Raw genomic sequence first — 11,276 nt, forward strand, 5'->3', positions numbered from 1 at the left:
TTCAATTCTACATTTGCAACTTTTAATTTAATTGAATGGTCACTAGCTCTCCCGTTACACGAGAAGGAATGAATAGTCCCTGGCCAATTCATAGTATTTATACTGGTAGTGTGGCCTCTTCTTTTTTCTGTCGTAAGCCCTAACACAAAAGTTGAAAGCCTAGCAACGAGAATGGTCTAAAAGCACAAAAACTCATCGGGGATATTTTTTCATAATCAAATCTTTGTTCACAAAACTGAATGTTTCTGACATGAGTTTCTGCAGCTTCCAGTTGGAATAGCAAAATTGAGCTTCGAAGATTTACTGTCCCTTGTTCCTGAAGTTTATAGAAATAACATGCACGTAAAGCAATAGCCCTGTGGGGTGGTTGTAAACTGTGTCAGCAGGAGAAACGATGCTGCCAGTCTGATGTACGTGAAAAGGCACAGTATCTGTGGTTTCCTTAAGCTGTCTGCACTGTTTATTGTATGCGCCCGGTGGCTTTTGCTCCGCTGTGGGAAACCTGACTCCACGCTCTCTCCACGAAGCTGCCTTCTGCCGCTTGCTGCCTCTGTAGCCGAGAGCTGCTGGGAGCAGTGGGCAACTGCCTCTGCCTGCAGGCTAACGTGGAAACGTCGCTCTAATTTTGACAGTCACTTTGTGCTTTTTAAGGAACCCCCACTGCCTGAGAGTTGTGGCACAAAGAGCAATTGTGGGTCTCTCTGTAGGAATTTATAAGAGTCCCTGTAATTATCTTTATAGCACCTGGGCTTGAATATTAGAACAGCTTGTAAGTAACTAGACAGAGAACCGGGTGTGGAAGGTGGTCCGGGCTGGCTCCTCAGCACTGCTTGCTTGTGCTGGAATCCAGTGAGAGGTGCCAGGAGAAGGCTGGTTAAGCGGAAATCTCAGAGTTTCCACATTTGGTTTTGAAAATCGGACAGCTTTTCACTGACCTGATCCGGGGAGGTGTTTATCGGCCAACAAGCAGAGACATTCAGCTTCTCAAAAAAACCCAAACACCGAAAGAACAGAACTACAGCACAGCAAGTATTGGATCTGGAAATTCTGGCCTGTTTCTGTGGGACTGATTTCCCTGCTGCCAGTATTGTTGCACATTTTGAAGTTGAAAATCAGCCATTGCTGCTGTTCATCAGAACTCTGCCAAATATATAGACCTGAGGTTGTTAGCTTCGACTCCTGCTTGTTTTCATAGAATCATAGAATCATAGAATAACCAGGTTGGAAGAGACCCACCGGATCATCGAGTCCAACCATTCCTAAAATAAATGCTTGTGGGAATGATTTTGCTAATAAAATGGCAGCAAATGTAGGTTCGGAATAAGGTGGGGGTTTGGTACACACCATTAACATTCATGTTCCTGTAACCTTGCTGGAAATGTGGCAAAATGAACCAATATCAGCCCCCCAGTGTTCTGTTTCTCGCTTTTTAGGAGTGCAGAAGTATGAACGTAGGATGTGATTCTCCATGTTGCTGCTGTAACTCTGTCACCAGTTGATGGGTGTAATTGATCGGTGGTGACCTTGTCTGGAAAAGTTTTCTTGGCTTTGAATTAAGTTATGTAAATCTTGATTTTCTCGTTCTTATTTTCTGTCTCCATAATGGCGAATTCCATCCTTTGATGTACATGGATTGTAAAGCTGCATTCCGTCTGCTGAGGAACGTGTGGTGCTGCTTTATGGGACGTTACCGGTGGGGGAGACACACAAAGGTGTTTCCTTTGTAAAAATTCCCTCAAGCTGCCATCTCCTCAGCCCTGGAGGTTTGGTTGGCGTTGTGCTGCACCACGGAAATTCATGCAATGCCACATGCGTTTGTGGATCGCGCTGTTCTGGTGACTGTCATTTCCAAGAAGGATTTCTTGGCCCTTGGCAATTCATGGAGCTGCCTTTACCCTTTAGGTGTTTTTACAGAGGAAATATTAAACCTGCAGTGAAAATAAAAGGAGAACTGCAGGATGTGTCAGGGAAAAAGCTGCAAGTGCTGAAGAAACCTAGTGTAGTTATTCCTGGGAACTCTGATTTCCAGCATATCCATCCTGTTCTTCCTGCTTGGAGCTGGATGGGAACGACCATCCTAACAGAAGGTCCGGGGTGTGCTGTCTGGGTCTGTGCTTTGCAGATGAGGTGTTGAAAATTGTGAATGTAACAGTTCAGTAATTTAAATGTTTTATTTATTTTAAGTCAATAACGGGACATTTTCACGTGTATTTTGAGTTGTTTGTTTTTTTTACTCAGTCTCATCCTCTCTAAGAAGGAAAAGTGACCGTTTTGTACTAAATTGTAAACTAATGTGCTTGTTTAAAATAAATTGCAAAGATTTGGGCAAAGTGATGCCTTCTGGCTTTTTACCTCTGTTTTCAAGTTCTCCTTAGCTAAACTGTGCTACAAGGACAGTTTGTACACAAGGACATTTCCAGCATCTCCAAGCATTGTTCAGCTGGGAGAAGAGAAGGCTCTGGGGAGACCTTAGAGCAGCTTCCAGTGCTGAAAGGGGCTCTGGGAAAGCTGGGGTGGGGCTCTTGATCAGGGAGTGAGGGGTAAGAGGAGGGGGAATGATTTTAAGCTGAAAAGGGGGGGGGTAGTTTAGGTGAGATATTAGGGAGAAATGTTTTCCTGTGAGGGTGGGGAGGGCCTGGCCCAGGTTGCCCAGAGAAGCTGTGGCTGCCCCATCCCTGGAGGTGTTCAAGGCCAGGTTGGATGGGGCTTGGAGCAACAAGATCCAGTGGGAGGTGTCCCTGCCCATGGCAGGGGCTGGAACTAGGTGAGCTGTAAGGTCCTTTCCAACCCAAATCATTCTATGATTGTGGGTTCTGAGTTTTGAAAAGTACTGGGAATAGGTAAACTTTTATTCCATTTCCTTCACTGTTACGATTTTATGAAATGTTTGCAGGTGTGGTGGAAAAACTGTTGGTTTCTGACCCATGATTTGCACGATATTTCTCTCAATATGCACATACACAACATTGTCCTTCCCCTTAAACCTGAACAGTTCCACCTTGGCACTTCAGAATCTCTACAGCTCCTGCTGGCATCCCCGGTGCCACCAAGGAGATGGGATGGGGGACTGGTTAAAGACAGAGATCATCCCCAAGGGGTTTTGTGGAGACCTGCTGAGACGGGGCCGCAGTGCGAGCAACTCACGGGGCTGAAAGCGTGAAATGGAGCTGGGTGGGACACTGCCCTGCGTCCTGCACAGCCACAACCACCCTGCCCCACGCCATGTGCGCTGGGGGACAGCCACAGCCACACACACACACACACTTCTTAAAATGCGTCCCTAGAGGATCAGACTAAAAATCCACTTATAAAACTAGGCTTAAAAGAGGCCGAGTGTGTCATCACCTGCTCCCCTCCCTCAAAGCTGTTTGTGGCCCTGAGGAGGTTTGAGATGCCCTGGTACAGCCGGTGCTGCCGATACCCAGCAGGACTCACCGTGGAATTACTCCAGCACGGTCCTGGTGATGCTCCCCCAGTGCCCTACCTGTACCCCAGCTCTAACCTGGCATCCCCAAGTTCTTCAGCTGGGGACCATGGATCCTGCTCCCAGAAATGTCTCCCCGCACTGGTTTCCAACCCTACGAGTCTGAGCTGTTCCCTCGGCTGAGACCTGTTCCCCGGCCAGATGACCCATCTAGGGGGACAGTCCTGACCCAGACACAATGTCGGGACCCCCGGGGTTCAGCGCTTCTCCCCCAGCTGCCCCCACGGCCGGGCGAAAGTCCCCGTGCTGCTGTCCGGCAGGAACATATGTGTGTTTGGAGGCTCCTGCCCCTAAGCTGCTTTTATTAATTTGTAATCCCCCGCGAGCAGGAGGTAAAGGGATTCGGAGGGATTAATGGGCTCACAGTAACAACCACAATTATCAGCTCCGGCTGCCTGGGGCAAGCGGGGCACACACGCACGGGGCTGTTCCCCCCAGCACAGACACCCACTAGTGCACGGACACGTGCCCTTTGCACACACGTAAACACCTCTGCGTGTGCAGACACACGGACACCTGCGGAGCAGAGAACCAACACTCAGGTACAGAGATGGGCACACACAGAGAGAAACCTACACACCATCTACATCATAGAATCATAGAATAACCGGGTTGGAAGAGACCCACTGGATCATCGAGTCCAACCATTCCTATCAAACACTAACCCATGTCCCTCAGCACCTCGTCCACTCATCCCTTAAACCCCTCCAGGGAAGGGGACTCAACCCCCTCCCTGGGCAGCCTGTTCCAGTGCCCAATGACCCTTTCTGTGAAATTTATTTCCTAATATTCAGCCTAAACCCCTGCATCCCTGTGCACACACCTGTGCTGGCACCTGCGCTCACTGCTGCACCCCATGTGTAACATGCGTGTTAGGACACGTGTGCACCCCTGATCCCCTGCGTACACGCGTGTTCCTGCACACCCACACCCGCCTGCACCTACAAACACACACACACGTGCACATCCATGTCCTCCCCATCCTCAATTAGTACAATTAACCCCTTCCAGCTGCAGGGCGCTGATTGCCACGGGTCAGACGCCAGTGCTCATGCATTACCCCTCCGCTCTCATTAACTAATTAGCGGAGGAGGGTGAATACACACACACACACGTCGAGGGAGACCCAAGCCAGGGGCACAAACGAAATCGGGGCACGGGGAGGGGCAGGGGGCGAGGGCTCCGGGGGGGGAGGCTCCCCCCGACGGCAGCTCCCACCCCGCACCCAGCCCCGTCCCGGTGCCTCCCCGGGGGCTTCACCGGGGCCGCGTTTGCCGAGCCCGGCGATGGCTGCGGCATCCTGAGCCCACGTTGCCGGGAGGGACGGGGCGGCGGGGGGGGGTGAGGACAGACAGCGCCGCCTCCCCTCCGGCTTTTGTGATGCTGAGGAGCCCCTCGGGGCCGCCCCCGCGCCGCCCCGCCCCGCCCCGGGCCGCCCCCCCCCCCCCCCCCCCCCCGCTCCGCTCCCCGCGCCCCGCTCCGCGCTTTCCCCACTCGGCTCCTCGGACGGCGCCCGCGATGCTGCTGGAACGGGTCCGCGCCGGCTCGGAGAAGGCAGCGGAGCTTTGCTCCTTCCCGCGGAGCCCAGGTGAGGCAGGAGGGAGCGCAAACTCCGCGTTCCACCCCCCACCCCCACCCCCCGACCCGGTAGCGGCTCTGGGAGCCCCGGTGGGGTGGATGCGGGGGGGATGTGTTGGCCCGACGGCACCGGCGGGTCCATCCCGCGCTCCCTCTCGTTCTCTCCATCCTCATCCCCGACCCCCGAGCCCTCCCCGCCGCCCCCCGCCCCGGTTCGGGTCCCGTCGGGGCTGGAGCGGGGCCCCCCGCCCGCTCCCGGTTCCCCCCGACGGCGAGCACCCCCGCGGCCGCCCTCCCCGGCTCCGAGCAGGCTTTTTCCCAGCCTGGAAAAGCTCCCGTTAATTCCTTTCCTAAAGGATTTTCCCCCTCCTCTTTAACGAACGGGGGCAGCGCTTTCAGAGCGGGGGGAACGGGGCGCCGGGGTCTCCCCGGGGGCTGCAGAGCCGGGTCCCTCCCGGTTCTCACCAGCACCGGCCGCGGCCAACGGGGGCTGGAAACCAAAAACAACGGGGAGGGAGCCCCGAGGTGTCACCGGGAGAGGGACAGACCCGCTGTCGGACGGTGCCCCCGGTTTGTCTTGCCGTGGCGCGGGCACCGTAGCCGCGTTTGAGCCGCCGATCAGGCGATGCTGTCGCTGTCGGGGGAAAAGAGGAGACGCAGCGAAAGCGAATCCTGCCCCCCCGGTCGAACGAACGACCCCAAAACACCGTTTCCCCGCAGGACGCGATGCTCGTTCACGGGCCGCGGGGAGGGAAGGGCTCGCCGGGGAGGGGGGTCGTGCCGTCGGAGGGTTTTCCCCTTGGAAAAACACCCAGAATTTTCGGCTCACAACGAGCTCTGGGCAGCGGCCGGCGCTGCCTCCCCGTGCCCGGCCCCGTCGGGGGGCGGCCCCGCCCGGGGTTCGTTGCCGGGAGCCCCGGAGAGGAGGGATTAAATCCAGCGCCCTGCCCGGCGCTCCAGACCGGCCCCGGCCGCTAAAAATAACCCGCTTTGACCCGCTAAATCCCCGGCGGGGGCGGCAGCGGCCGGGGGGGGGGGGAACAGCGCGATTTGGGGGGCGGGGGGAGCGGCGGCTCCGGTACCGGCTCGGGGTCGGCAGCGACGGGGCGGGGGGCGGCGGGGGCTGAGCCCCGCGGAAGATGCGCCGGTGCCCGCGGCCCTGAGCCAGTCGCCATGCAGCGTAAGAGCCGCGGGACGGGACTCGGTGTGCCGGGATGTGCCCCGTTACCGAGCCGGTGCCTGTACCGGAGCTGCCGCCGGAGCCCGGTTCTCATCGGGAGACCCGGGGCTGCTGCCTTTAGCGCTGCCGTTATCGGGGTTATTTGCTCGGACGCGGTGAATTGTTGAGGAAACTATTACAGCTATAACGAGATCATCTCCGCTTCTACCCCTACCCACAGCGATACTTCTCTGTATAGCTCTGTATCGCTGTCTTTATGTATAGATTCACTTATGTCTGCATCTATCTATACGGACGTGTCTATACATCTCTCCATCTCTATCTATACTGATATATATATATTTACATACATCTATTTCCACATTTTACCTACCTGTCTATGACTATACTTGTATACAGATACTTACGGATTTATGTTTGCATATCTGTACATTTTCGTTCTCTATCTACTGGATCTGTTTGGTTTTACATCTCTGTTTTTCTATATCTATATCCTCTTACCACCTCTTTCTATATCATCTCTGTAGGTATCTGCAGGGCGACTGGACAAGCCTAGAGTGTTTTTATTTTCGGTGTAATTCTCATAATTTCGGGCAGATCCTTTCCCACTTTATCCGGGCTACCCTGCCGTTATTTGCAGGTTGATTTTAGAAATGTAGGGAAAGGAAAAAGAGCCCGGAACAATTGCGATGCAACTTTGCCGGCGGCTCGGCCGGGGGAGTTAATTCCGTTCCCGTCACCTCCCTTCTCCTTTTCCCCGGTGCCCTCAGGCTCTTCCCCGGCGCGCACGGCGCGGGGATAGGTTCACGCGGCAACGAATTTAAACGAATATTGCATTTTTTTTTGGGTCCGGGCGGCAGCAACCCCGTGGGTGGCTGGCCGGGTTGTGTCGGGTGGTAGAGGGAGGCGTGGGGGGCATCGAGGAAGCGCTGACGGGGGATGCCTCCCCGCAGAGATCCCGCTGTGCGCCGGCTGCAACCAGCACATCGTGGACAGGTTCATCCTGAAGGTCCTGGACCGGCACTGGCACAGCAAGTGCCTGAAATGCTCCGACTGCCAGACGCAGCTGGCCGAGAAGTGCTTCAGCCGCGGGGACGGCGTCTACTGCAAGGAGGACTTCTTCAAGTGCGTGGGGACGGGATGGGACACGGGGAGAAATCGAACGGGGTGGAGGGTGGTGGTGGTGGTGGCATCGCGGGTGGGTGACGCGCGGGGGGGTTAAACACCGCGGACAGCGGGTTCAGCACCTCGGACAGCGGCGCGGCGGGCGGGTTCAGCACCGAGATGGGGACGGGGGGGTGGGGTTCAGCACCACGGACAGCGGGTTCAGCACCTCGGACAGCGGCGCGGCGGGGAGATTCCCCCCCCATTCGCCGCTCTCAGCCGCCGCCGCCGCCGTTTGTCCCCCTCGCTCAGGCGCTTCGGGACCAAGTGCGCCGCCTGCCAGCAGGGCATCCCCCCGACCCAGGTGGTTCGTCGGGCCCAGGACTTCGTTTACCACCTGCACTGCTTCGCCTGCATCGTCTGCAAACGGCAGCTGGCCACCGGCGACGAGTTCTACCTCATGGAGGACAGCAGGCTGGTCTGCAAGGCGGACTACGAGACGGCCAAGCAGAGAGGTACCCCCTTTCCCCTCCCTCCCACCCCCCGAGGGCAAGAGGGAGACAGCCCGGGGCCCTTCTGTCCTCTGGGACGCGGGTGGGAGGGGTGCCAGGAACGTCTGCTGTCGGGGGAGCGGTTGGAGGGATCCCAGCACCACGTCCCTGGGGATGCTCCGCGGGGACTTCGCCTCTAACTCTCACCGTGTCGGCAGAGGCTGAGTCCACGGCCAAGAGGCCCCGCACCACCATCACGGCCAAGCAGCTGGAGACCCTCAAAAACGCTTACAACAACTCGCCCAAGCCGGCACGGCACGTCCGGGAGCAGCTCTCGTCGGAGACCGGGCTGGACATGCGGGTGGTGCAGGTGAGACGGGGCTGGAGGTGCGGGTGGTGCAGGTGAGACGTGGCTAGAGGTGCGGGTGAGACGGGGCTGGAGGTGCGGGTGGTGCAGGTGAGACGGGGCGGCCTCACCTGGGGCGAGGAAGGAGCTCTCACCTGGGGTGAGGAAGGAGCTCTCCCCGCAGAGAAGGAGCTCCCTGACGTGCCCTGTTTGCAGGTCTGGTTCCAGAACCGCAGGGCCAAGGAGAAAAGGCTGAAGAAGGACGCGGGGAGGCAGCGGTGGGGTCAGTACTTCAGGAACATGAAGCGATCCCGAGGGACCTCCAAGTCCGACAAGGACAGCATCCAGGAGGAGGGCCCCGACAGCGATGCCGAGGTCTCCTTCACAGGTCGGTCCCTGGAGCTCCGAGCACGGTCTGTCCCCTCCCTGCAAAGCTGCCACCCGCCTCTGGGCTCCTTCCACCCCCTCGGTGTCCCGTTAATAATTTTCAACCATAATATGAGTGAAAACTAGTGCCGGAGGCTGCCTGGTCCCATGGGAAATGTGCATAAGATTTTTTTTTTCCCCTCACCTTGTTTAAGGGTGGTTTTATTTGTGTAGCTGCTCATTAGGACCATTCCCAGCTCTGTGGGAGTTGTCAGCTCACCTCTGCGCCGTAAAAGGGAGATTGCTGTGTCTTAGGAGGTTTCTACCTCAGAGGGTCCCATTTTTGGAGCAGAAATTTTTTGTTGATAAATTCAGGGACACAGACACGCTGGCTCTTACCCTGTGTCACCTCATTCTGCACGGCCCCAGCTCCAGCCCAGAGCTGCCCCAGGTGTCTCTGTCGATGTTATCCGCTCTGTGCTACCTCAGTGCCCAAATAGGCATGTGTATCGCAGTCAGGAATACAGGAAAGGAGCTGAAATGCAAAAGTCTGTGTACATATTTACACTGATATATGTCTATAACGCATATATGTTCATGCACATGGAGATTTCATCTCAGCTTCTCTCCCGTGTTCCTAAAACTATTTGATTTTCTAGTCTGTTTATACACGCTGGGCATCAGCATCATTAAATATGAATAGACTATAAATAATAACTAAAAACTGTTGAAAAATTATTGATAGCTTGATGCCACAAACAGGTTTGTATCCTAGGCAACAGAGCAGTCCTCACTGTCCATAAAGCCCCTAACGATTGCAAACAATTTTTGCTGGTAACTTAAAAAATATTGTTCATTTTTCAGAAGTGTTTTTAAGTCATACAAATAGATTTCATTTGCCTGTGCCTGCACAGGCAAATACTGCTGAGATTTAATATCTTTCTTTACGAGCAACAGAGAGGTTTCCTTGCATTGGTGAGTGCTCAGGTAGCTCCTAAAAATGGTATCAAAATTCAAGATAAACCTCAGCATCAAATAGAAATGCAGAACAAAAGGTGGAAAAACATGGAACTCGCATTCTCCTTTACAGGATTGTTTTTAAGTCACAGTCTTATATTTTAATATGTACTTTTCATGCACATTTTTCAAATCCAAAATGTATTACATGTTTGTAGTCAGCAAAAATAATCTCCCGTGTTCCTCTTTGAAGATCTGTCAACAGGGATGGGAATAATAAGGAATTACAAGTGGCAACTGCATGGCCGCTCAGCTCCCATCCATCTAATCTATTTATACCCAGAGCCTGCAGGAGTTCCCCTGTGACTGTTCCCAGCTGTGGCCATTGCTCTCCCAGTAAAACCAGTCTATTTCCCTTTCAGACGAGCCCTCTATGTCCGAAATGAGCCATTCCAATGGGATTTACAGCAATCTCAATGAAGCGTCCCCTGCTCTGGGGAGACAGGCTGGGACCAACGGGAGCTTTGCTCTGGATCACAGCGGCATCCCAGCTCAGGACCAGTACCACGACCTGCGATCCAACAGCCCCTACGGGATACCCCAGTCACCGGCTTCCTTGCAAGCGCTGCCTGGCCACCAGCCTTTAATCTCCAGCTTGGTTTATCCAGACAACGGCTTGGGCATCATGGGACAAAGCGGACAAGGGGTGCCCCAATCCATGAGGGTCTTGGCTGGGAATGGACCCAGCTCTGACCTCTCCACCGGCAGCAGTGGGGGATACCCCGATTTCCCTGCCAGCCCGGCTTCTTGGCTGGATGAAGTCGACCACGCTCAGTTTTGATACAGGGTCCACCACCACGCAGGAGGAAGGGAAAGGACTCGGTGCTGTTAACATCATCTACTCTTGGAAATAAAGGAGGGACAAACTGGCTGCCGAGCGAGGCAGGAAAACATGACAACGTGGAGAGAGTGGACGTGCTGTCAGAGGGCGACCCAGCAGAGGACAGTGGGCAAAGGCAGCCTTGCCGCAGTGACGTGGAGCGTCCGAATGAAACTTATTATTGTGTCTTTACTAAACACCAAGACTTGTGCTTTACAGATTTGATAGAAGGTATTTTGCTTTTTGTTGTCAGTGCATTCTCCAAGGCAAGGACTTGCTTCATCACCCATCCACACAGAAACATTTTAAAGAGAAAATAAAGTCCTCATCCATGGTAAAAGGTGTGACAATGTCTATATTTCTATAGGAGAATTGCTAATAGTGAATCACGTCAGAAACCCATGGTAGAGAAAACTCTGTTCTTCCAGCCGATTTTTTAAAAGCCCGCTGAAGCGGTATGTTTTGTTTTATTTTGAATTTACATTAACTTTTCTAAAAGTAAATGCTCTTTCATATGCCAATCATTTATCAACAACCCTTTTCCTTTGTAAAATGGAAATCATATGTTAATTCTGCTTCTCATCTTTTTGATTTGTAGATTGCTAGTTTGATTCTTCCATATAAGCATTAAACCGTGAATAGATGTATTTATTACCAGATAACTACACTTTTATCACGAGGTCAAGAGGTGATTTTTCTTGACCCAGGAACACTAGCGGCTCTGGGTTGTGAATCTTATGCTTTTATTTCAAATCCCTTTGCAACCGTTTTACTGCAAAGTGTCTCAAAAATCACCCTGACGTCTTGTTGCCAAATATATTTTCCGGGGGGTCTCTCAGCAGGGGTTTCGGACGGTTTAGTTTAAGCCATTCTCCAGGCACCCCAGGAGC

The 11,276-nt window shown here is 54.0% G+C and overlaps 1 protein-coding gene across 1 annotated transcript; it reads left to right on the forward strand.

The window, feature by feature from the left end:
• The first annotated feature begins 4,942 nt into the window (after positions 1-4,942).
• LHX3 (LIM homeobox 3) lies at positions 4,943-10,503 on the forward strand. The gene is made up of 6 exons (XM_069873193.1): positions 4,943-5,072; positions 7,196-7,367; positions 7,659-7,861; positions 8,056-8,207; positions 8,400-8,571; positions 9,929-10,503. The coding sequence occupies exons 1-6, from the start codon at positions 5,003-5,005 to the stop codon at positions 10,345-10,347; spliced, it is 1,188 nt and encodes a 395-aa protein (XP_069729294.1). The 5' UTR covers positions 4,943-5,002; the 3' UTR covers positions 10,348-10,503.
• Positions 10,504-11,276: the final 773 nt, after the last annotated feature.

This window comes from Phaenicophaeus curvirostris, chromosome 20, assembly GCF_032191515.1.
Source record: "Phaenicophaeus curvirostris isolate KB17595 chromosome 20, BPBGC_Pcur_1.0, whole genome shotgun sequence".
In the NCBI taxonomy this organism is placed as follows: Eukaryota; Metazoa; Chordata; class Aves; order Cuculiformes; family Cuculidae; genus Phaenicophaeus; species Phaenicophaeus curvirostris.

What these genes read in the sequence shown, in the direction of transcription:
- LHX3 (XM_069873193.1), top strand. Translation starts at nt 5,003, where the DNA reads ATGCTGCTGGAACGGGTCCGCGCCGGCTCGGAGAAGGCAGCGGAGCTT. An exon ending in CGAGACGGCCAAGCAGAGAG is followed by an intron (nt 7,862 to 8,055) that starts GTACCCCCTTTC and finishes CCGTGTCGGCAG; the next exon opens with AGGCTGAGTCCACGGCCAAG. An exon ending in TGGACATGCGGGTGGTGCAG is followed by an intron (nt 8,208 to 8,399) that starts GTGAGACGGGGC and finishes CCCTGTTTGCAG; the next exon opens with GTCTGGTTCCAGAACCGCAG.